This window comes from Aphis gossypii, chromosome 2, assembly GCF_020184175.1.
Source record: "Aphis gossypii isolate Hap1 chromosome 2, ASM2018417v2, whole genome shotgun sequence".
In the NCBI taxonomy this organism is placed as follows: Eukaryota; Metazoa; Arthropoda; class Insecta; order Hemiptera; family Aphididae; genus Aphis; species Aphis gossypii.
This window is the reverse complement of record NC_065531.1, coordinates 71,056,860-71,082,702: the sequence shown is the minus strand read 5'-3', so window position 1 is coordinate 71,082,702 and position 25,843 is coordinate 71,056,860. Positions and strand designations below refer to the sequence as shown.

General features: G+C 27.7%; 2 protein-coding genes across 3 annotated transcripts in view; one reads left to right on the top strand and one right to left on the bottom strand.

The window, feature by feature from the left end:
* The window catches only part of LOC114124050 (C3 and PZP-like alpha-2-macroglobulin domain-containing protein 8), a 141,497-nt gene extending 122,054 nt beyond the window's left edge, over positions 1–19,443 (top strand). Inside the window, exons 4-25 of one of the 2 annotated variants that reach the window (XM_050201715.1) lie at positions 1,049–1,237; positions 9,282–9,637; positions 9,843–9,998; positions 10,341–10,469; positions 10,575–10,741; positions 10,817–10,934; positions 11,005–11,138; positions 11,209–11,379; positions 12,548–12,776; positions 12,865–13,015; positions 13,156–13,332; positions 13,404–13,610; positions 13,699–14,068; positions 14,137–14,307; positions 14,370–14,580; positions 14,710–14,947; positions 15,030–15,160; positions 15,226–15,438; positions 16,122–16,276; positions 16,339–16,480; positions 16,552–16,762; positions 16,840–19,443. In XM_050201715.1, coding sequence (XP_050057672.1) covers positions 1,049–1,237; positions 9,282–9,637; positions 9,843–9,998; positions 10,341–10,469; positions 10,575–10,741; positions 10,817–10,934; positions 11,005–11,138; positions 11,209–11,379; positions 12,548–12,776; positions 12,865–13,015; positions 13,156–13,332; positions 13,404–13,610; positions 13,699–14,068; positions 14,137–14,307; positions 14,370–14,580; positions 14,710–14,947; positions 15,030–15,160; positions 15,226–15,438; positions 16,122–16,276; positions 16,339–16,480; positions 16,552–16,762; positions 16,840–17,972 — 5,159 coding nt within the window. In that variant the 3' untranslated portion in view covers positions 17,973–19,443. Of the gene's footprint in view, positions 1–1,048; positions 1,238–9,281; positions 9,638–9,842; positions 9,999–10,340; positions 10,470–10,574; positions 10,742–10,816; positions 10,935–11,004; positions 11,139–11,208; positions 11,380–12,547; positions 12,777–12,864; positions 13,016–13,155; positions 13,333–13,403; positions 13,611–13,698; positions 14,069–14,136; positions 14,308–14,369; positions 14,581–14,709; positions 14,957–15,029; positions 15,161–15,225; positions 15,439–16,121; positions 16,277–16,338; positions 16,481–16,551; positions 16,763–16,839 lie in introns of both variants that reach the window. The other variant, XM_050201714.1, reaches the window with a different exon arrangement.
* LOC114124052 (muscle-specific protein 20-like) lies at positions 19,430–25,432 on the bottom strand. The gene is made up of 5 exons (XM_027987215.2): positions 25,265–25,432; positions 21,598–21,679; positions 21,389–21,518; positions 20,154–20,274; positions 19,430–19,826 (listed from the first exon to the last, which is right to left on the bottom strand). Exons 1-5 carry the CDS (start codon positions 25,289–25,291, stop codon positions 19,635–19,637), a joined length of 552 nt encoding a protein of 183 aa, XP_027843016.1. The 5' UTR covers positions 25,292–25,432; the 3' UTR covers positions 19,430–19,634.
* Positions 25,433–25,843: the final 411 nt, after the last annotated feature.

The following is a 25,843-nucleotide window of genomic DNA, read 5'->3' as shown; positions in this document are numbered from 1 at the left end:
TATAGTCTTCAACTTTGTTAATTTTCGTACCTGTCTTTACATATATTTTATTTTAAATCTACAAACATATTAATTAACTGTATATAATAATATTATATACATAATTTTACATAAGAATATGTCTTACACGCTCGGTCATTATCAGTTGTGGTCAATGGGTAAATATTGAATGTGCGTAGACATAAAGTATATTAGTAAACGATTAGTGGTTTGATTCAATAAACTCAGTTTCAGTACAATCCATAACACGTGGTTTATTCTCCCCCACTGCATACACTAAGCTCAGCAATAAAACTACACGATGTTGTCGAGTACGATTGAAACTGGCCATTGGTAGTTTTACTAAACCAGCGACCGTAAACTTATAAGTAAATACAGAATACGCAACCAGGGATCGAACACCCCACCTTGGGCCGTATAAAATGATTTATTATTTAATCTAGAGTATACGATAGTTATATTTTCATAAAGTAACGATTTTTTAATGATTCGAGTAATGATAGCGAAAATAATAGGACAACAACTGTGAAGAACCTTTCAAAACGTTCAAAACATTCGATGAAATATAGAGCCTTTCATCTTGAAGCAAAACCAGGTAGCGATACCGAATATACAATCCGTCAGCGATATTTTTTATACTGTTCTGTGTACGAGAACATGAAAATATTATATTATATACTTATTTTCAATGAAGATATTCCTATGACTCATAGGCTATGAGCTGTTTTTTTTTTCTAGATTATTATAAAAGAAGCATTGATGAGAATATTAAATAGTATTATACATATATTATATATAGCCAGACATAGTTTTTATAGTACAATAAATTCGATCGATTGAAAGAAAACATGATAAGGATAATAGTATAATTAATTATCGCAACAAAAAAAAAAATAGATATTATACGTCTTTTATAGCTGATAACCTTCGATTTCGTATTTATCGAGCTACCAAACAATTCCAATGCGCTTACAACACTACATTTCTCATATGTAATACAAAACGATCGTTATAACTGCTTTAAATATCGCTACATTGCGTGTTACAGGTGATGGAATCATTCCACTGACGGTACCCACTCAGACGCCGGACACGTGTTACCTACAAACGCTTACAGACTGCGTGAACGGTACGACAAACTGCACACTCCAGACCACGTCCAGGTTGCGGTTAGTAGGATCGGTGCGCGACGTAGTCGTGCAGACTTCCAGCAAGTTCTACAAGCCAGGCGAGACAAGTGAGTGATATATTAATAATAATATATCATAATAACGTATTAGACTTAAACATTTTTTTTTCTCAACCGCACGTCATCGATCGAACCATAATAAACACACACGTGATTTAAATATAATATGTACCTGGATAATTAATAACTCAAACAAACATATAATATATTATGCCACGCATAATTTTATAACTTCTAGCATATTAGGGCTGAGTAAATCATGAACTCCTCAGTTATACTTCTATTACGTACCCATACAATAGAATATAAAGTAGTCTGGTTTTACAATGAAAATATTAAACGAATATTAATATTTCGGATCCAATTTCATCTAGCATAAATATTCTAGGTATCGGTGACGTACCTGCGTTTGATTTACATTCGCTTTGGTACAGTAGTTTTTTTTTACCTATTTTAAATTCTGATAGGAATAAATAATGCATCGTTGTTGTGTGTAAAAAAAAAAAAAAATAGTTACCCTCTGCTAAGTAAAATAGTAGACGCATAATACATCAAGGTTGTATCGCTGCTGTAATCCCAACAATAGTTTAGTCCTTTTCTTTTTTTCTTTTTTTTTTACTAATAAAGGATATTCGTATATTTTAACTTAAAATTAAAATATAGTAAGTAATTTCTATGAACCGTCGTTGCATTCAATCGCCAAGCTAAATAAAAAATACAAAAAAATTAGCTGTGTTCTTAAAAATTTAAAATTATTATTAAAATTACCAAAATAATACTAAATTACATTTACTTATAAACATATAATTTAGGTACCTTTCTATAATAGAAATCACAATTAAAGAATTACAGTACAATTACGTACAATATGAATGTGGTTATATTTCATTAATCAAAGACTGGTTGGTGGTAAAATACTAAAAATATATCCATGCTAACAATGTAAAATCCTTTAATACAACACAATAATAAGTTTGAAAATAATATATAAAATCGATTTTAACATATTGTAAGTAAAACAAAATAACTTGGAATTACTCCATACATACGTTAACAATACACTCTTTATATAATTTTTATCCCAGAGTACATATTATTATTATGAGTGTGTGTAAAACCCCATCTCGTATAGTCGTATAATAAATTTCACATGGAGTTAAATACATTTATTTTTTCATATTGTAACCTTTTATAACGTTCAGTTAAGTCATACAAATTATGTTACACGGAGGTAACTACTGGAATTTAAAAGAAAGAAAGAAATATTTTTTCAAACCATAGTATTTTTTTTAAATTTCACGTAGGACTTTGACATAATCCACATTTTATTTGAATTCAAATAATCATTCATGTGACCATCTCTTGCAATTTCCTCTCTCTCTCTCCCCCTTTTTCTGTTTCTCTATCTCTTTCACTTTTGGCTCTATTCCCAGATATAAAAACAAAAACGTTTACCATGTTAAATAAAGAAAACAGCAAACGGATATCGTGAATAGCCTTAAAGATTATTAAAGCTGCTTTTGTAAATAAAAGCTGGTCCCGGGTACAGTGTTCAAAAGCATCTGACATTTGTTTGTCCTATGCCCGTGGGGTGCCAATTGTATAAGCCCTAAACAAATGAGAACGCTATGCGTGAGCCCGATTTTAATGGGTTTAATGGAAACGTTTATTTCATCTTTTATCAACATTTATTGTATTCAACTGAAAATTCTATTCAAATTTAAAAAATAACTTTCCGTCCATCTCTTAATTAAATCATATACTGACCATTACTTATAAGTTAAAAAACTTATATGGTTCTTCTAATTTCAGTTATCTCCTTATTTGGTGACGTAGTTCCAAAATATGAAATTCTATTTCACACGAAAATCAAAATATATTTATAATAGTACTGCGAGATAATTACATAAAATTATATTCTGATCATAAAAATAATAGGAATTAACAATACCTGTATTATAATAACAGTAGAAGTTTTCACGATAATACATGTAGGTACATCTATTATACATTATGATTTTACACGTTTTGTAAGAGAATAGTAAGATAAATTGTATCTAGTTTTATTATAATTTTTTACTAAATAATTACATATTTTTTCTTTTTATTTGTTTCATCTGTATGATTAATTACCATTTTAATAATATTAAATTTAATTCAAAAATATAATACATTTATTTTGTTCGTAATTAGGTGAAATGTCCATCTACTTTCTAGAGTCTAGAATTACCTATATTTATTAATATATTATGTTATAATGAAAACTTCATATTAACATTACTTATTAGTTATTAATTACACCCAAATTAAAACATAAAAACAAATAACTAATAACATAAAACATACAAACTAATTATAATTTATTATTACATTTTTAACTGAAAATAATATTCGATATAAAATTTATTTTGTGTAAACATCATAACCAACGTCATAGATTTAACTAAAAATAGAATTTATAAGCTAATGAACACTAACGAAAGCAAATAATAGTGATAAAAAAGTTTCCTATCATCATAAAAATATTCTGGTAGAAAATATCAATCGATTTCCTACATAATAGCTCAGACATTTATCAAAATTTACTCTAAATTAGTTAGGTAAGAGAAAATAAAATACCTAGCTTATTTTTAGTTCTCTATCTACTAAAATTTAACTGCTGACCGAAGTTTGACATTGCAAGGTCACTGAATTCTGGAATAACCTGAATAAAGTTTATTTGTTGTTCTAGTACTAAATTATATTACTAAAACTAACGTTTAGCTTTAATTTAAAAACGAATGTATATGTATAGTGTATAGGTAGGTACACATCATTATAATATAAAAATTAAATTTCTAAATTGAAATTTGGAAAAAACAATTGGCGGCCATCATACTCTATTTTTCTGTTAAAACTTATCAATGATTGAAAACATCATATTTGTCGCTGTTAAATCTATAAAGTGTATACATAATGGATCACAGTAAACGAATTTAAACTACAACTGATATGGATAACTTTATACTGAAGCAAATACATAAGTCTGCACATATGTTTGATAAAATCCAAATAAAAATTATCTGAAGTAATAATAGTGTAATAAGTATACTTAATGCTAAAAATCAAAATTGTAATAAATATATAATTTAAGCATAATAATGGGTATAGGCGATTTAGTGTACTTGAAAATCACCAAAACATACATAATAAATATATTACATAGAGACCAAAGCCGTATTTAGGTGGTTCTAAGAAAGAGGAAAAGGGTGATTGCCCTAGGTGGCACTTTTTATATGAATACACTCCCATTTATAATATTTTGTAGTAAGTTTGTAACAAATATTATAATCTTGTTGGAAAAAGTTTTTTTTTATTAATCTCATTACTGCGCACCGGTCATGTAGCAACAAACTAAAAAGCACTAAGTCCCAAGAGCCTTGATCATTATCCTCGATAATAAAATGGGGGATAAAATGTGTTTACTTTTCTTTGTTGATTTTGTTTTTCCTATATTTAATTATATAACATGCATGAATACAATTTTTACTTTTAAAAATACACATTTACCAATGGTGAAGAGAGGATGACAAATAATATTTATCATATTTATACATTTGTTCTGGTTCACTAAATAAGACAAAAAGTTACGAACAACTACATATAAGTGACTTGTATCTTTATTATCATTATGGTATTCCAATATTTTCATTTTGATCTAAAAAATATAGGTACGTAATAGTAAATAGCTAATTAATATAATAATAATCGATGTAATACATATTGGAACATAATAATAAAAACGAAAAAGAACGCCTAATGATATTTTGTATTAAATAATTAATTACTTTATGTTTTGTATATGTATTTTGTAAAAATATTATACTCTGTGTTTTGAACATTTATTATATCACTAATTTCATAATCTCATACATACAATGTACATTAATGTAATAAACAAGTTTCGTAAGTACATACAACAGTATCTTTTACAACTAAAAATTCACTAATCAATCCCAAAATCATATAATGAATTACAATATGTTTTATTCAAAAACAAATGTTTTAGATTTATTTCTATAGAAAGAATGTTAATAACACGGTTAAATCGTGAAAATTTTGTAAATAATATTTGATAAATAAAATTCAATAAAAATATTATAAATTGTATTCAGAAAAAATATATGACTATTTATTCGATTAAAAACACTTTAAAAACTTTTTCATTTTTTATATGTTCACATAATTGGTGACATGTCAAAATATCCCTGACAAAATATCCCCTAACCAAAATATCCCTGCAAAAATATCCCTAAACCAAAATATCTCTGCAAAAATATTCTATGACATGATATCCCCCTTAAATATTTATTCAAAGTTTAAACTTTTTTATACATGTTACATAGATACTAATACATTTATAGAATAGAAAAAAAGTATTCCTCAAAAATTAGATACTTTTTTATTTATTCAGCCAAAACAAATTTAATTAAATAATTACAATAAAATACATTAATAATAGCTATACAACATATACTAACTGAGCTATAAGCTCGTATCTGGTATACGGAGTTCAACGATATTACAATTCGTTTAAAGTAAAATACGTATACAAACAAATTATGATATAAATAAATAAACATAACATGATAAAATAGACTTAAAAACAAAAATTAACATATTATAGGTACATATTAATATAATACACGATATTAGGTTTATATTTATATATATATTGACTTTTTATGATTATATTTTTTTATTATAATACAAGTTATTAAAAATGGTACGGTTTTCGTCAACAATTATATACTTATTACCTATAATACAAGTTACTGAAAAAATATTAAAAATGGTACGGTTTATCAAACCATTATTGAATACAAAAATATTGAAATGGTTAGTCAAAAATTATACAAAATAAAACACATATTATAATATTAAGTTATGCGCTATTGATTTTAAATATTTATTTTTATTAGTGTCACTATAACCTTTTACAACAGCAACTAACCACTCGTCCAAATCTTTATACTTACGCCTTTTTTTCTGTTGAGGCCCTCTAGCTATTTGTTGCTCCATTTTTGCCTCCTGTAGACCTTGTTCTCGCTTCAACATGTTTATGAATTTCCGTACTGTTACATGGTTAGCTCCCAATGCAGAAATAAATGCTCTATGCCATCCCTCTACTACATTATTTGTCCTAGGAGAACCTTGCATTACATCATCAAACATGTTCCATATTTCAATTGAAAAAGTAGGAGCTCTTCATCTACCACCACGTGTTAGTCTCCCTATCCATGTATCTTCAAAATAATCAACAACTATTTGTAAATCTTCCTCATTTTCTACGTAATAGTCGGAATTAATTAGTTCTTCAAATGCAGAAATAACATTATCAACAGGTACAAAAGCGAGAACTGATAATTTTTTTATTTCGTGGACAAATATTACGTCAGTGGAATATCTATTTTTTAATCCACACGATTGCAACTTTCGCCATAAGCACAAAGCACTGGGTTAAATAAAAAAAACATCCATGTAATGTAACATCAGAGTATAATTCTATAAACGATTTCATAAATGCCTGTTTGAAATCCAACACAATAGCTTTTGGTTGAAAATTTGGTTTGAGTATATTAATTTTATTTAGTACTTCGGAATAACTATTTTCATTTTTATTACACATTATTACATATATATAAGTGGATATACAGTATTGCCAATGTTACCATGAATAGTATAAAGTTGAAAAAATATATTGGGCACAGATTTAAACGTTCCATCTACAAACCATATTTCGGAGTCGTTCAATACATTTAAATTTTCATTTGTTGTGAATATCAATATTCTGTTATTAATATCCCAATTTTCATTATTTTTACTGTCATACAGCAAAAAAGGTAAATCACTCAAAGTTAATGTGTATTCACTAGGTATTATACTAAAGAATCAATAGTCACAGGGTTGGGTGGAGATACATTATTACGATTTCGAGATCGTTAAATTGTCCAACTAAGCGCAACAGTTAAAGGTAACCTAGCTACAACTGGCATAGATGACTGAGAAAATGCCTCGCTAATAATATTTCTTGTTGTCTGAGTAGAATCACTAGCTTTTTTTATTCGTTCTATTACCTCCCTTGGTTCTAATCCGGGTGCATCTGGAGCGTGTTCGTGATCTTCTCTCTTATCAATGAATTGCCCTACAAGGTTTAGGAAAATAGTAAAAATGGGTAATAGTAATGTATAAAACAGTAAAAGTACCTACAGGTAAACGGGTATCGGGTACCTACGTATATTATCAAAAAATTTAAATTAGCCAAAGATGTATCTACCTATGTGATAAAAGTTACGATACGAAACAGGTTAACAATACAGATAGTATAGATTGATATCCAGGTCTATTGAAAATAAGAAAATATAGCGATATTCGTTTTACAATTGTTGCAAATAGTGTATATTAAATTTGATAAAAATATTATCTCTTAAAAATAGGTACGGTTTTACGATCTCGTGTATCTTAGGTTATACCGGTATTTGTATTTTTAACGTAATATATATATTATAAAATAAATGGTATCGACTATTCTTATATTTTATTAATATATTTTTCCACTATAATTTTTTTCCAATTTACTATATTTTTTAAGATATTGAAATATACAATTCTTAGGTTCGTGTAATAGTAATTAATTATAGATCAACAAACCTGATAAGTCGTCTGTGGTTGTGTAACATCTTGTCAAACATTTTTTTCCTTTTATATTCCGTGCAACGCCAAATTATTTTTTTTCACTCTTTCTGTGGATGCTAAATGAATAGCCTTCAAATATTAATAAATTATTGCCTTTTTGACTTTTAATAAATTCTAACATTTTTTAATAAAATAAGAAAATAATAAAACAAAATAAGAAACGTTAAATGCTCATGACAGGCTTTGTAGGTAATTAAATAAAATGACACTATCTAAACTATCATCAAAATAACGAATAATACACATTCACTTTAGATAAAGTTCGATTATTACTTCTAATCGCAATTTTTATAATAAAGGTTAACATTTTGAGTTATACACGGGATATTTTGTCATGGAATATTTTTGCGGGGATATTTTGGTTTAGAGATATTTTTGCAGGGATATTTTGGTTTAGAGATATTTTTGCAGGGATATTTTGGTTAGGGGATATTTTGTCTGGGATATTTTGACCGAGATATTTTGTCATGGAACCCAAATAATTATGTAATTTTTATTTCTAGATTAAGTTAACATAACACATTGTAATATTTAATATGTTAAATATTATAAAGCTATACAAATTAATACAATGCAATACAATTATAAGTGTTGAAACTAATTTCAGCTCAAAGTAATTGACTACTAATAAATAGTAAATAATAAAAAATATACTAGTTTATTTTAATACGGTAAAAAACCAATAGTTTAAGAAATTCAATCGTCATAACACTTAAATAAAATTATATACTTAAGTAAAATGCCACTTAAAAAAAAAAAAAAACCGTAAATTTAAATTAAAGCATTTTTAAAATATACATATAATTTATACTTAAGGGATAGGGGGAATAGAAGCAACTCTGAATAAATTCTGAGATAAAATAAAAAATAGATAAATAAAATACGTGAACTTACCTATAAGGTTTAGTGATCTTATTCATTGTCGATATTGCAGACGTGTGGTAACATAAAAATCGTTTTAAATAAACTTATATTCATCATAAAAACATAAAAAATTTTAAGTATGAACATTTAAGTAGAAACTTAATTACAAAAATTGATATTAGTTTATTTATTTATAATTTATATTTAATATTTTATAATATAATATTAGACGTTTAATTCTTGAAACAAGACTAAATTTTTTTTTTAATTACGATGGGCATATTTTTAAACTGAAATAAATGTTTTGGAGATGATTTTTATAACAATAAAAATTATGATTCGATTACTATATTGTGTAGGTATAGAAGAAAAATATTATTTTATTTAGTTTATAAATTTTTTGTACATACCTAAGTATGCATTATGCGTCATATATTATAAGACACACCAAGAACGTGTCTTAATTTATTTTTTATTAATTTATTATTTTTAGTTGAATTTTGGCTCTTGCCATTGGACCATTACCTTAGAATCGCCGAAGATGTCACTATGGACGTTTACATCAAAAATCCTAAAGGCACACGTGTCGCACTTTGGGATGACGTTCCTTCGACCAGCAATACTCCGTTCCGCTTCATGTTGTCCGAGTTGGCTGTCGTCGGAGAATGGACTGTGGAGGTGGCCTCCGAAGGGGTGACATTCAAAACAGCAGTGAACGTGAGTAATGCAAGAGGTTCCACTGATCCACCAAAACGAGAACAAACAATAACCGAAGAACACTTCGTAGAATTACGATTTGGGCATGAAATGAGACACAAATACAAGCCTGGATTACCTTTCCTTGGAAAAGTTAGTCAATTTTTTTTTTTTTAATTATATAAAGAATTGCATTTTTAACAAAATTGCTAAAAATAAAAAATAAGCACTTATCTCTAAAACGATAAATGAATATTGATTAAACTCCATAATTTCTATTTTAATCAAAGCGACTGTAGGTCAAGTAATCCAATCTGAATTTTGTTTTTAATTTTATAAGTATTTTATGTATTCATAGGTAGAAGCTATGAGTTCAGAAAAGAATCTTCGAGTTCGTGTTAAGGTATTTGACAACTCCACTACAATATATAGCCAAGACGTTGAAATAATTCAAGGCGAAGGAACATTCGTTGTCCCAGCTATGTTATCTGACAATGAAATAATTGTACTTCAAGTGAGCAAAATAATTAAAGTATTATAAATTATTTATTTTTATGATTTGTTTATTCTTAGTTTTTAATTGCTTTTATGTTATACGTTCTACCATACATAATATTGTTGAATTAATTTACAACTGAAAAAAAAAGTTTAAATATTTAAAATATATTAATTATTACATTTAGTTTCTATACATTATATATGAATGTTTTATCTATAAAAATCATTTAAAAATGTTAAAAAGTACAAAACAAAATATATAAAAAATCATTAGTTAGGTATAAGTATTAGAACTTAAGTTATTATGTAATATTATAACTTAATATTAAAATAATTTATTGCTTTAAATTTAAAACAGGCTGAATTGGTATCCGTTGAAGGTAAAGAAATCGAAGGACACTACGTATTAGCTAAAGAGTTTATACAAAAATGGAACTCGACATCGGACTGTTACTTATTGGTCGAAGGAGTGGAACATACTTTAACGGTAATAAACAATTACTGAATTAATACGATAATTATTGTTGTAACTATTACAAATATTAATATAAATTTTAAAAAATACTCATCGGTTGTACAATATGATGGTTAGGCTAACGAAGAAGCAGAAGTGGTTGTGCTATCGTCGTGTCCGTGCAACCGATACGTTAACTATGTTGTGACTACCGAAGGACACGTAGCTATTTGGCAAAAATATAAGCCAGTGGTCCACATGACAAAAATTATGGACCAAGTGGACATTTGTAGATTCAATTTAACGTACGTCGCTTTTCATCCCGTAAAAATAAAATACAATATAACACATGCTAATTTATTTAACTTGTTGTAATATAGATTCAACGTAGACCCTGTAATGGCGCCAACTAGTCATTTATTGGTTTACTATACCACCGAAAAAGGAGAAACAATAAATGATGTAATTAGTTTCAACGTCAAGCAAACTGACCCAAAGGTACATTTCGATTTAATATAAGACATAAAATGATGAACAATCACAATCTAAAGAGACTGGTTTAAATTAGGTGAAAATTAGTTTGAAGGATAATAAAAATAATTGGTACCCAGAAGAACTGATGGAACTAAATTTAATGGCCGAAGAAAACTCATTGGTATGCTTGATTGGTGGCAGAGGGACGGAGAACATATCTCCATTAAGGTCAGTCTAACAATCATAGATCTCTTATTAAAATATATTTTAATTATTGGTTTAAAATTCTGAACAAAAGAAATATGGACGATGACACTGACCTTCTTGAATCCGGATTATTATTCCTTGAAAAACGATTAGATGGAAAAGTGACAACTTCCAGACAAAGCGATCTGTATCCAAGGCACCATAGCTTTTTGGATTCATTTTCGATGGATCAACTCTGGACATGGAAATGTGTAAACTTTACGTAAGTAATTATCATAAAAAAAAAAAAAAACGAATTAAATATATTTAACCTAATCTAAGTTACAATTTAAGGTTTGCATCTTTCCTTCCCGGTCGTCGATTTTCCCCGAAAAAAAAAGGTTTTCATCTTAACACTAAAAGTTACAGAAATATTCACTATAATATTAACTAAAAGTTCATAAAATAAGAAACACAATTCAAATATATATAAATAACATGTTTAATAAATAATCAATACCTACGTAAATTAATAAAAAAATTAATTTTACTTGAATGAAAATATTAATTGAATACACGATTAATTGTTCTACTGTTTTCATTCAAACTATAAGATAAAAACAAAATAAATATATTTTAAATTATAGAACCAAAGTTAAAAAATAACGCATAAAAATAAAAGTGCATAAAATCATAATAATAAATATCATGTGATATAAAATGTTATGCTTGAATTCTTGATATATAAAATCATAACTTACTCTGCGATTTTTAATAAACATATATTCTATAATAATTAACAAACTCAAAAGAATCTAATAAGTCTCTTTAGTTATGACTACTTAATAAAAAATATAATCAACATAAAAAAATGAATTGATGTACAAAAACAGGGTATAATATATTATATACAGTATCTACGCGTAAGTATTATGAAAATGTTCATTTACTACTTTTAAATGCATAAAAAGTAACAAAAATATTAATAATAATAATAATGTTTCAACATCCAAAGAGCAAAGTATAAATTGTTGTTTTTAAAGTGTTTAAAACCACTGCAGTTAGTTTTATAATAAGATGCTAAGAAAACTTTCATTAGAGACATTTTTAGTTTAAAATGCTTTCGAGAATAACCAGATGGCCGCGATTAATATAGCCTTCAACAATTACCACTTAAGTAAACTTTAAAAGATTGAATAAAATATTAAGTACAATCATATCAATGAACTGTGGTAGTAGTTAAAAAGTAAATGTTTAGATAATATTATTAATATAATAAAAATTTAATTTTTGAACTCTACGAAGAAACCACCATTACAAATGCATATTTAAAATTTAATTTGACACTAATAAATCATAATATATAATATATATAATAAGGTGTCTTTATTAAGTGACGATATTGTTTTTCGTAGATTAATTTTTAATAGTTAACTAATTTAACGTAACAGGAGCAATGTCATGAAAAAAGGTATGAACATTCATGCACCGTCCCAAGCCGGCCATTGGAAATTGCGTATGTTAACTGTTGGTAGCACCGGACTTAAAATAACAGACACATTAGACGTCAAAGTCACTAGCACTTTAGAAGTAGATGTTCGTACGCCAGTTGAGTTGAACGTCGGTGAAACCGTTCAAACAGATATTTACGTTGCTAATAATGTCAATTCTTGCATGGACGTAAGATACATACATTTAATACGAATATTGTAAACTTAAGCATATTTTGGTGAGCATTAATAGTAATAACAAAAACCTTTTAATGTAGGTGAATGCACTCTTGTCATTGAGTGAAGGCGCTGTATTTAGCAGTTCCAATCAGCCGTTTGTCGCAGAAAAAATGAGATTAGGTGCTTACGGTGCCACATCATTAATCGTTAGAATTACAGCATTGAAAGAAGGATTAAAAAATCTTACCGGTAATTAAATTAAACGTTTTCATCGAAAATAATTTAATTTATTTCACTCAATTGAATATATACAACCATAATATTATACTATATAAATTCGCCATATAATAGTTACAATATTATAAATATTTAAAACCGTAATTTCACAGTGGATATTTCGGGTTACGTGAGCGAAAAATGTCACTTAATAAACGATAATAAAAAAGCAGAAGAATCTGAATTGAGTAATTCAACCGCTAGTATCGTCGTTAAGTCCGTACCCATTTACGTGCATCCAGAAGGCATTCAACATCAAACAACCGACAACGCATATTTTTGTGCCAATGGTGAGAACTTTTTTTTTTAAAAAATAATGTATTATAACGACCTTTTAATAAATTTTTCAATCAATCTGTAGAGCAACTCATTGTTTCGACGACAGTGGATTTCCGATACCAACACATAAACGCACCTAAAAACCGAGACGGTATTGTATTCGAAATACAAGCAAAAAAAAGTGCTCACATTTTACTAAGTCAAGAACGCAAACCGACAACGTTGATGTACCAGATCGTACTAGGTGACTTGGACAACACAATTTCGTGGATAGGTCGTGGAAAACACGGTAATACATTTTTTCGAAAATTAAATCAATCAATCAATAAGTGACCAAAATAACTCATAACATGAAATGGTTGTTTTTTTAATTGTAGGAAATGGTGTACATTTAACAAGTCGTAACACTCCTGGAATTCTATCTGAAGAAGAACCACGTACGTTTTGGATCAGCTGGGAGAAAGGAGTGTTGGCATTTGGTTACGGTCAGGAAATCCATCAGTATCCGTTGCTGAAATGGAATATGGACAAAAAAATAAAAATAAACCATATCGGTTTCGCCACTATTCTCGGCACTACTGGGCAGTTTAGAGTGTGGAATTACAACGACGAAGCTGGCTTTTCACAAGTACTGCATTTAGAAACACCTAATACAATGATATCGGGATCTGAATCTGGCTCTTTAGTCGTTACCGGAGGTCTTAATTTTCCATTTTTCGTGCAGAATGAGCCCAAATTTTCTACTAGGTATATAAAAAAAAACTAAAAATATATTTCTGAACATTGCATTTATGTTGAATCTATTATTCGTTTAGTTTGGTATCGTTTCTTTCAACTTTCACTCCTCTACTCATGTCAGAGCACAACAATAACGGCACCGAAGAAAAGTCATTGGTAGATTTATTATCGAAGAGTATACCAGTACTCCTTTCGTATCAAAATTCAGATGGGTCGTTCGGAGATCACCCAAGTGTACCATGTTACTGGTAAATTAGAAAAGTAGCTATTAAACTTGATATAAACTATATTATATTTTCATAAACTTTAGGTGTGATATTCGCGTACTTGAAATATTATGGAGAAGTCAGTCTCACGTTGGTGTGGATTCAGATCTAATCAAAGGGCTAAAATCATGGATCCAAAAGCAGGTTTTCGAAGATTTTTCAACTGTTGTTGGACAATCTGATATGGAAATAAACCAAATAATATGCGCCGCTGACACTTTGGCCACTCTAATGGAGTTGGGCATAGAATCTGAAGTATGTGTGAAAAACCTATAATTTACATTATATCTAACAAACTAACTTTAATTTATTATTATTGATGTATACAATTTTCTAAATAACTAAATAATATATGTATATATTTTTTTAACTTAATTATTACAGATTGATTCGAAAATTGCAAATCACACCAAATCATATCTAGAACAACATTTAGACAATATTGTCAAACCATATCCACTTGCTATAACAACTTATGCGTTAATGATTTCGAACAGTTATTTTACTAAAAAAGCACTAATAAAATTACAATCTCTATCGACAAACCAAGAGAGCGAATTTGGATGGCCTAAAGTACATCCTACATCTGATTGGTACGATGACGTAGCTCCACAAAAAAAAGGTGAAAACAGTGAGTGATAGTATAATAAATTTGAGTTTTTGATTACGATACCATTATTAAAACTTTATACTATATATTATAGTTTCGATTGACGAATTTAAAGCTTCATTGTATTGTTTAATGATCTACTCAGCAAAACGAGAATTGAAATCGTCCGAACCTATAGTCCGTTATTTATACTACAGAACTAAAATCCTGGATATATATCCAGAGGTATGTATCACAGTGTGGAATTTAAAAATATATCGTGCAGTTAATTATTATTTTTTCTATTATAGTTGGCGTATCTAGCTGTAAAAGCGTTTGCTATGTATGATAAAATTGGATCGGATCCTCACCGGAAATTAACAATTTCCCTGGCTACTTCTGGTATGGAATTGACCGATACGTTAGAACTTGACCCCAGTACAAAATCACAATACTTACATTTACCTTCTTTGCCGACAAAAGTGTTCGTCTATGCTACCGGAGCTGGATGCTCAACAATACAAGTACGTACTTATCTTATATCTTGAATACAATAAATAATATTTGTATTTTAACTTTAGTTTTAAATAATATTAAAATTACATTTTTAAAAAACCAAAAATGTTATTTATATTTTGTTTAATAAATTAAAACACTACTTAATCTACTTTGTAACTGACTAATACACTTATTATTTTTGTATTAATATAAAATCGTATAAAATAACTATTTTAAACCAACAGTCTATATAATATAGTTCACAGTTTATTCATTATTCATTTTTTTCGCATATGAATTTATCAATAGTTGGAGTTATTTTTAAATTTTTAATATGACTAATTTTTAAATTAGTATGTCTTATAGTGTTTTACGACATTATCTATTATGGTTAAAATATATATAATATATAATTAAATCAAGACTTGAAAATATACAATGGAATATATTATTATATTAGTATGACCAATATAATGTTTATGAAGTGTTTGTATTCCTTTGCTTATAAGTTATAACTTAAATAAATATTATATTCATGGATATAGATAAAGCTAAAAATGTGTTTAAAAATAATAATATAAAATTTAAGTTATTTTTAAAAGTTTGTAGTCAAATTATACAATAATACGATTTTATTTCTATATTTATTTTGTCTTTAACTGAAGATAAAAAATAAGTATTATTATACAAGTGTTTATTTATTTTTTAGGGAAGAGTTTTGTATTCTACCTATACTACTGCAGAAAATGATAAAAAACTATTTGATTTATGGTCAGGAGTTACTGACGTTATTCAACCAAGTAAAGGCTTTACAGATGAAATATACGGCCATGCAATAACATTAAGACTGAAAACATGTTTTAAGTATATAAAATTATTCAAAATAAATGAATTATAATTGTTTTATTTATCTTACTATTGTTTAGAATGAACAACGAGTCGGAAGATGCTATACGGCTAGAAGTAAAACTCTTCTCGGGATACTACTTTGACAAGATTTCATCAGCTAGCGTATCAGATGTTCATCATGGCTCACATTCAAATCATATTTGGTTTGTCTTCGCTAAGGTACACTTGCCAACATAATTACTAACTAATGTATATAGATTGAAACTTATTTCAAATGAATTTAATCGCAGGTAAAAAGTAGTTGTGTCATTTGCGTATCTTATACGGCCAAGAGCATTCAAAAAGTAACCGGTTTACGACCAGCAGTAGCAAAAGTGTACGTCGTATCGAGACCGGATCAGAGCTCTTATAAACTATTCCACGTTGACGAAGAACAGAACCCGTTGGCCGAAGGTTTGACCGATATGCAAATTGCAGATTGGATAACTAATGATTCAAACGGTACACATCCATATTATGACGAACGACAATATAATATAACATTTTTGTATTAATTATTTTTTATCGATTTTTTTTAGGTTTTCCCGTCGATAATAATAACCCATGCAAGTGCAACAACCATTGCGAGCCACCAACGACGGTGAAAACGACCGTTGTTCCGACTACATTGAGTACCATTTATCAAAGACCGTCAACTTCTGCCGTCACTACTTCTATTACTGAAGACGTAACAACGGATGGAACACCTGCAGCGACTCGGTCAACAGAAGCAGAGGAAGTGCTGTCGAAACCAAGGATTGCAACGATTCCGACGAAAATCAAACGAACGCCTGTAAAGTCAACCGGTAATGTGGTGCGCAACATGAAAAAACCCAACAAGAAAAATGAAAAAGACAAGGAATCTACTTCTAAGCATAGAACAACTGATAGCGGACCCGACTCGAACGATCGCAATCCCGTGCCGTTGAAAGATACTGTCAATACCGATACCGGGACAATGACCAAAATGGCCCAAATAAATACAATGAATACAATGAGAAACGGTAAGCCGTCGGTCATTGGTGGTTCAACAACAAAACCGACGACGACGACATCAAAAGTCACAACTACAGCACGTGGATCAAATGTGACAACGGGAGGTATGACCGCACAAACAACCACTTATTCCGCATCAGCTATAACTACTCCAACTTCGACAAAGTCTTCATTCATTACCCCAACGGCTCCGACCTCAGCTACTTTAGCATCTAAAACATCAATAGCCAGCAGTTCAACTACAACAGCTACTTCGCATCCGTCCAAAACCACAACTGCTTCTATCACTACCTCCACCGCCACAACCACCACTATTAAAACTACTATAGTACCATCCACAACAGTCAAACCCATGCAAACAACTTTTTCTTCAACTCCCAAGTCGTCGGTATCGCCCACCACCTTCGTATCACCGACAACGACGGCCAAGTTACTGACAACTGCAACGGCGATAACAGCCAAGTTACAAACAACTTCGGCGGTAACAGCTGTAAAACCTAGTGTAACAACAGCCGCACCCTCACCGAGGACCACGACCATTGTGGCTAGAGCTCAAACGACAACCATGCCGGCCAAACCACTAGCTCCATCTACTACACCGATCGCAGATCTCATACTGGAAGCAAATCGAAACAAAAAGATCGCCAATGACCAGAAAAAGAACGGTTCTGATTAATCGTATAACTGATTTTGGTTGCTGCTCGAAACTAAAATATTAATTGCTCCAAAACATATTTAATTATTATTTATAATCCAATATCTACAGATTAAAGTACAGCGATAATAATCTGCAATGTACATAATTTGAGGCGCATTACCGCTTTAGATATGGGATTTTACCAAATATTTATTTACTTAGTTACAAGCAGAGTTGATTTTTTTTTAGATAAACAAGGGCATGATAACACAACATGATATCTACGTATATTGTACAAATTGTACCATAAACCATATCGTCGTCCAAATTGATATGGTTTTACTTAGGACATTTTTAAGTGTTATTGAAACAATGATTATAATACACATAATAAGGTATCGAAATAAACAAAAAACTTACTAATAATACATCTTCAAGTAGACATACAGTTTTTGACATTGAGTGACAATCAATAGATTTGAGTTTCAGATGTTACCTTAGTATTATGAACATTTAAGCCGTTTTGTTTTTATTTTCACAACAAAAGTATTATTACATTTCATGAAATGCTCAAAATAATATATAATATATATAATAAATATTATATTATAGATATAATATGCCAAATTTTAGAGACACATTTTGGTGATTTTGGCTAGTCAATTCGTTTTTCTGTTCGAAATATGTCAGTTTTGATTTGATTAAAATTTTTAAAAACCTAAACGGAGATCAAAATAAACACATATAGTTCAAATAGAATAAATAAATAAAAGTAACGTAAAACCATTTTGCTTTTATAAATTTCATAATTCGTTACTTTAGAATTGTCTACTAATATTGTAAAATAATAATAGAAATTTTCATATTTCAATAATATTGCACTCACGGTAATTATTACACAAATATTTCTAATGTAATATAATATACAACGTTATTAAATTAATTTTATTAAAGCACGCGTATATTCTGGTACATATGACGTATCCAGCAACAATAATACTATTTTTAGGTATTATTTCGAACTTTTATTGTTATGAAACTTAATATAAGTGTATAATTATTTTTAATGTATGCATGTGTTGTATGTAGTTGGCCCGTAGTTAATCAGTACGTTTTCAGTAAAGACATTTAAACCGTAATATTATTATAATGTAAATTTGGATAACTAAAATAATATACCAAACCTTTTAACGTATAATAATAAAATATAGTAATAATATTATTATATTTGTCACAGCAAAAACACTTATATTATTTTCCGTGTCAACATTACAATTTATTTTTTTAATCTAAACAGTTTTAGATATTTAAACTATGTAATATGTATATTGTTTTCCATTAAAAATTGTATTCTTTTACCTCAACACATAATGAATATAATATGTAGTGTGCTGTCGTTGGCTGTTACGACTTTTGTACTTATATTGTTGCAATAAAGTTGTAGTGATGCTCAGATTCTTTAAGAGCATTGAGTATGTTGTATTACATAATAATAATTATTTTTCATTTATCTTATTATTAAATTATAAACACAATTCTTCCATCTTCTCTTTTGACAACATCGATAGCGAAACAAAAGGTATAATATAATCGTTGTACACGTGGCTCACAGCAACATTAACAAAAACGCATACATATAATAATGTTAGATCAATATTAAATAATTAAAACGTATAGTAATTGCAAGTGTAGCGTGTACGCTCATTTTCCGAGCAATATCTTTCTTGTAGCCCCGAAGTTCTGACCAGCTTGCGTGGCACCCTTGTTTTGACCGGCTTGCAGTCCGATAACGCCCTCTCCAGCCCGCAATTGCATTTCAGTCCATTCGCGTTTGTTCTCCTCTGACGGCCTCGGTCCCAAAAATGGGCCTCTCCATTCTGGGTGTTTGTACGCCTAAAACCGTCGATTGGATTAAATACCATTTCCGGTCACCATAATATTAAATAATATATTAAAATCATAGTATATAGACTGTACATCTCCCGCAACATTTCAAATGTTTAAACATTGTTAGAAAGATACAGCAAATATCTGATCACATTATAAAACTTAAGTGTATGCTATATGTTTCCAAACATGTAGTTATCTCTGTTATAAAACTTCTATCCATCTTTCGCCATAAATAGACAGAGATGTACTAAGATGTATTCTATCTTTTTCTAACAATGTTGTCCCCCGGACACTTATATATTCTATCTTTATATGTCAATAATTTCATACCGTCCTGCCGATGGCAAATATCGTCATGGTCACTCTGTATATGTTCTTTTGTTCAAACAAGTCGACAGACTGGAACAGATCGACGTCCGGGACGCCGTATTTAATGCAAGCCTTTTGAAACCTACAAAACACGTACGACGAGTTTAATAAACATTAGGTATGGTTTACTATCGTACAATATAAATATATACATGCATATATGTAAAAGTGAATTACAATGATCTAACGCATTCAAATATAATTTTAGTGCAAAAATGTCATATCTCCATAATACACCGTATGTGTAGTATAATATATTATTTAAAACATCTTATGTTTATGACATAAGGTAAAAGTGAGGCTATTACATTGCGTAAGCCATCACATTTACAGAATTTATTGATAAATGCCATAATATGATTATTATAATATTTATTGATCAATAAAATTGTACAATGGCTGAATAAAAATTAGGTGTTATAATGTTTTAAATTTATGTTCAATGTTGAAAAAATAAAAAAGGCTAATTTTTATATTTAATGATCAAATACTATACCTATACGAGAATAATATTATCACTACCACCATTCTCTTATCCCTTATACTTAAAATAAAAAATTATGTTATAATCTTGAAATTATTATAAAATACCTATGCTATTAGTTCATATAATTATATTAACTATTTTTAGGTGTACATTTAAAAAAAGAGCATTAAAAACATTATAAATATAAATATAAGATCCTTCATTAGACAATAAAATCTTGCTATTATATTGACTATTGAAAAAGACCAATAACCTAAATAATTTAGTCATTATTCGATTTTTAGCTATTTTTAATGTTATTTGTTTGATTATCGACATAATACGTATTTAGTCTTCACGATTTATTTGATAATCCACTAAATTAGGTACCTTAAAATGGTGTATGTATAAACAAATATTAATAATGATAATAATTTAGCAAGAAAATCTCACATATGTATTTATATATATGTATATGTACATGTTTCGGATTAATGTTTTAATTAAAAGCCATTGTTGGTGATATTGAATATCAATATTTTAAACATAGAACATTAAAAAATAAACTGATAATTTTTAATATATATATATATAGGTATGTCGGTATAATAAACAATTTTAAATAAAATATGGACATTTCTCATTAATCTGATTATGCACAAGAAAATATTATTTATTTTTTAACCAATAGAAAATTATTTAGTAAGCGGTATTATAATATTATACGTACTGGCTTATATTGTCCATCATCTTATAATCGCCGCCAGAAGTGTTGATTTTAGGTATAATACCTGGTGCCAGTTTGTTCATCAACTTACATAATAAAACTCCGTCCCTAAGTGCCAGCTCGAATGGTAAACCTATAAAAAATGATCAATTATAAATATGTATTGTGATTATTGAGATCAATTTTTACAGTATAATATTATAAACATTTACCTGGTGCAAACTTTTCACCAGTCACGGCTTCGATCCATTGTTGAGCTTCTACTTCTTGCTCCAGGTCTCTTTTACCGGCAACCTGATATTAAATAATTCATTAATACAATTTCAACTAAATTTTATGGATAGGTATACCTACGCATTCCTGTTCACTATAATCTTGGTTACGTATTTATATTTATACTGTAGTGTGTAAAAAAACATCGAATATTATTATAATATTAAACTTGCCATGAATGCAATAAGTATCAACTGTTTTTTTAGAAAGGATTAAAATCTAAATATTCCGTCTCAATTAAAAACAAGTAATTTTAGTAGAGGTTAGTATATTTACTACCATATAGGGATCTGATATTTCTATACGTACATGGTACAGAGAAATAAAATATCATATCAAGGTTAAGTCCACCGATCGGACCTCAATAGTAACTGATACCCACGTAAAATCATAGTCAATACAGATAAAAATATAAAATAATACCTATCCAATGTTAGTTACACTATTTATTTCAAGATTATACTGATTATAGTGAATATAATTGTATTATAATTTAAAAAAAACTTAGTTCTTAACTAATTAAAATACTAAACATACTAATAAATTAAGTATATTTATAATTAACAAAGTTTGTATATCAGATTGACGAGTTTGAATATAATTATATTTACGAGTATTATTAAAAAAAATATTTTGTAATAATTATTCAAAATTAGTTCATTAAACAGAGATATTATTTAAAAAATCGTTACCTATACATACAGTCATACAGAGTTTAATAAAAACAAGTTCTTCAAACAAATATTCGACTGTATTCGAATAAAATCAACGATGATACAACATATTTTATGTTACATACAAGTATGTGGTGTAAGTACTTAACGCAAAAATAGTATCAAAATGGTTTAGTGCTCGTTTTAAGTTACATCTTTTGCGTATATGAATAATATCAGTACCTACGTTTTAAACTTTACGTCATTTCTTATTAAACATATTTTTTTATTGTTATTATTATTTTTATAGTAAACAGTCACACATATCAAAAACTGTTAAATCATATTTTTAATGGTTATCAAAAATTGACTGAGATCCAAGTTCTATTTGGGAAACGTTTAATAAAACTTGAACCCCCTTTTCTTTGTAGAGGGCCTTCGACGTAGCACGTATATAAGTTATATACGTACGCATTTGATTCTTTGCCAACCAAGGGTTTATTTATTTCTTATAAATAAAATCCGATAATATCGAAAGAAAAATGCATTGAATACACTCAATTGGCACACATACATTTGCATCTTTATATATATCAGGGAATCACATAAATCAATGTCTGGCCAGTATTACATTACCTCAGGTTACACCACGTAATACGTTTTTTTTGGATTAAAACATTATTATTTATATCCAACACGTGTAATGAAAATTAAGAAACTAACTATATTATAGTATTATAGTAGTTATTCCACGCCTTACATAATATTATGTAAATCGTAGTGGTTCAAAAACAACTAAATAACACTGCTAGTAACATAAAAATTGATAATTTGATTTAACAACGAAATAAAACCCTAAAACTATCCTTTGGTCGATTTATCAAAACCTTGAACTAATTTAAATTAAGGAAAACTTGATTTTTATATTTAGATCGTTAATGACAAGTCTACATCAGACAAACCGACTACTTTCTCCCCTCTACCAATGACTATGAAAAGATATTCTGATGATGTTATGGTGTTCCTAAAAGACTTTATTAGAAGTGATGACTGTAATAAAGTAGTCTAGTGATCGTGACCTTGAATTAATAAAAAAAAACTTTAGTTAAACTATAAATACATTTATGAAAATGAAAATATGGAATAAAGAATAATATGACATCTTAGTAAAAGTTATGTGTTTAATAAAGTTAAGTTGAATTGTTTATGATTTAAATATTATTATGATTAACCAAGGATTTATTTATTAATATATTAGAAGTACAATAGATTTGTATTAGCATTACTTTTACATGATTTATAATTTATATTTATTACTTATGTTTATGTATATTGTATACCCATATAATTATTTGATTATATTATAAAGGTAATCAATAGCATTATTCTATAATTTTACAACCAGTATTATTTAAACAATTGAATTAAAAATAAAAACTGAATAATTATTATCGTACGTAATTTAAATTTGTCTTTATAATATTAGGTATATGTAACTAATTATTTAAAAAAAAATTTTAATAGACAAGTTTTTGTATTAAGATTTTAACTTAGATTTCCTTTAGAAATATAAAAATGAAAAATAATTGTTAAAATAGAAAACTAAAACTTATAATAATTAAATTATGAATAACGATATGTGATTAATGAGATGAGTAATATCTTTTATGGATAATCATTAATCATCAACTAATTAAATTATCAAATAGATACAATAAATAAATTAACATAACTAATAATAGTACTATAGTAGGCGTTAAGTTTACGCCAACCTTAATCATAAATAAAACAAACTTATAATTGCATTAATACCTTCCTATCTAATTATTATTATAGAAATTAATTAACATCATAATATAACATATTATATTTAAAATGTATTCGATCACTTGTAACATATATTAAAATTAGAAATACTGCCCTACTTAACCTCTTTAAATTAATGATTTCAGTAATAAGCCTATACAAAATTGGTTGTACCTAATATTTTATTATATTATAAGTACCTATTAGTTATAAAAATTAGTAAAAAATATAATACCTTTATAATGAAATACAATTATAGAATCAGTTAAAAATATTTTAGAGAAATTTCTTTGATAAATGTGATTAACATAAAATAAAATAAAATTAGTAATATGATTAGTTATGTACTTCTAAATTATTATATTGATCCTAAAATAATATGTATTTATTACCTTTATGTACCAATACAAATCACAAAAATTAGTGTAATATATTTTAATGCGCTATGTGATAACACTATTTTGAAAAGCATTATTTTTCGGATTACCTACTTATCTAAAAATCATATTAACATGATACAATACTAATAGGTAGGTAACTAATAATAAAAGAATTTTAATATTTTAATATAATACAGTTAAGATTTAAGAAATAAAATAATTTTAAAAGTTCAATATCACATATTATAATTTATAAGTATTACTTATAATATAATAAGTTATGAATTCAATTATATGTACCTATCTTAACAATGTCTTTATACAAAATAAAACTATCTCAATAATAAACCCAAACTTTTAAACGAAATTATAATTACTTATTACAAAAATATTTAAACAATAGTTGACTTAAATTCTATAAAAATTTAAACTTATCATACTTTGTTTGATATTCTATTAATTATAAAAGAATTCAATCATACCACAAAATCTAGCCGTCATCGTCAGTAAAATATGTAAAACCAAAATAAGCTTATAAACGTTTAATACTTGAAACTACTACTGTATTATTTGTATTCCTATATGATTTTTAAATTGAATCCTTATCAACTATCTATCTAATATTAAATTAAGTATGCCGTCCAAATTTTTATGCAACGATTTAAATCCATATTATAATAATATAACATCCCTTTGATCAAATCAAATTATTAACTTACTTTAAATACGTTAATTTTATAAAATAATTAATATTTTTTTTTTTTTACCTGCCACAAAGGACGTCCACTTGGCATTGTATTTTTTTGACTTTATAAAAACGAAGAAAAAAAATTTATTTGTAGTAGCTACTGACGAATCGTGTATTCGTGTCTGTCTGATAGCTGAACTGTTTGTGTGCGGAATAGGTGATTACACTGTCATGCCAATGAAGCTTTCTGAGTTTTAAGAAGGGCGCGTTCACGCTAGAATCCTTGTCCCACGCGCACACATACACCTTACAACCAAACTAATAATAATAATAACAATAATAATAGAACTACTAAGAAATTAAATGGTATATGAATAAAATAAACAAGCATTTATAAAATATTATATAAATACACTTTCAAACAATTTAGGGCATGGATCCAATTATTTAATAGTTATACCCTTAGTTTATTAATTTAAAACAGTAAGAAATTCGTGGATTAAAACTAAAATAATTCCAATATTAAAAAAAAAAATATATATATATATATAGCGTTTTTAAAAGTTTTTTAAAACATGATAAATTAACTGGTTAATATACCTATATAAAAATAATTATTTATTACTTATACAATTTGTTTCATTAAGTTGAATGATTA

Excerpts from the sequence above, each read along its gene's own strand:
- LOC114124052 (XM_027987215.2), bottom strand. The coding sequence starts at position 25,291 with ATGCCAAGTGGACGTCCTTTGTGGCAG. Across the intron at positions 21,680-25,264 it reads GTGGACGTCCTTTGTGGCAG|GTTGCCGGTAAAAGAGACCT; the intron begins GTAAAAAAAAAA and ends ATTTAATATCAG. Across the intron at positions 20,275-21,388 it reads ATGATGGACAATATAAGCCA|GTTTCAAAAGGCTTGCATTA; the intron begins GTACGTATAATA and ends CGTGTTTTGTAG.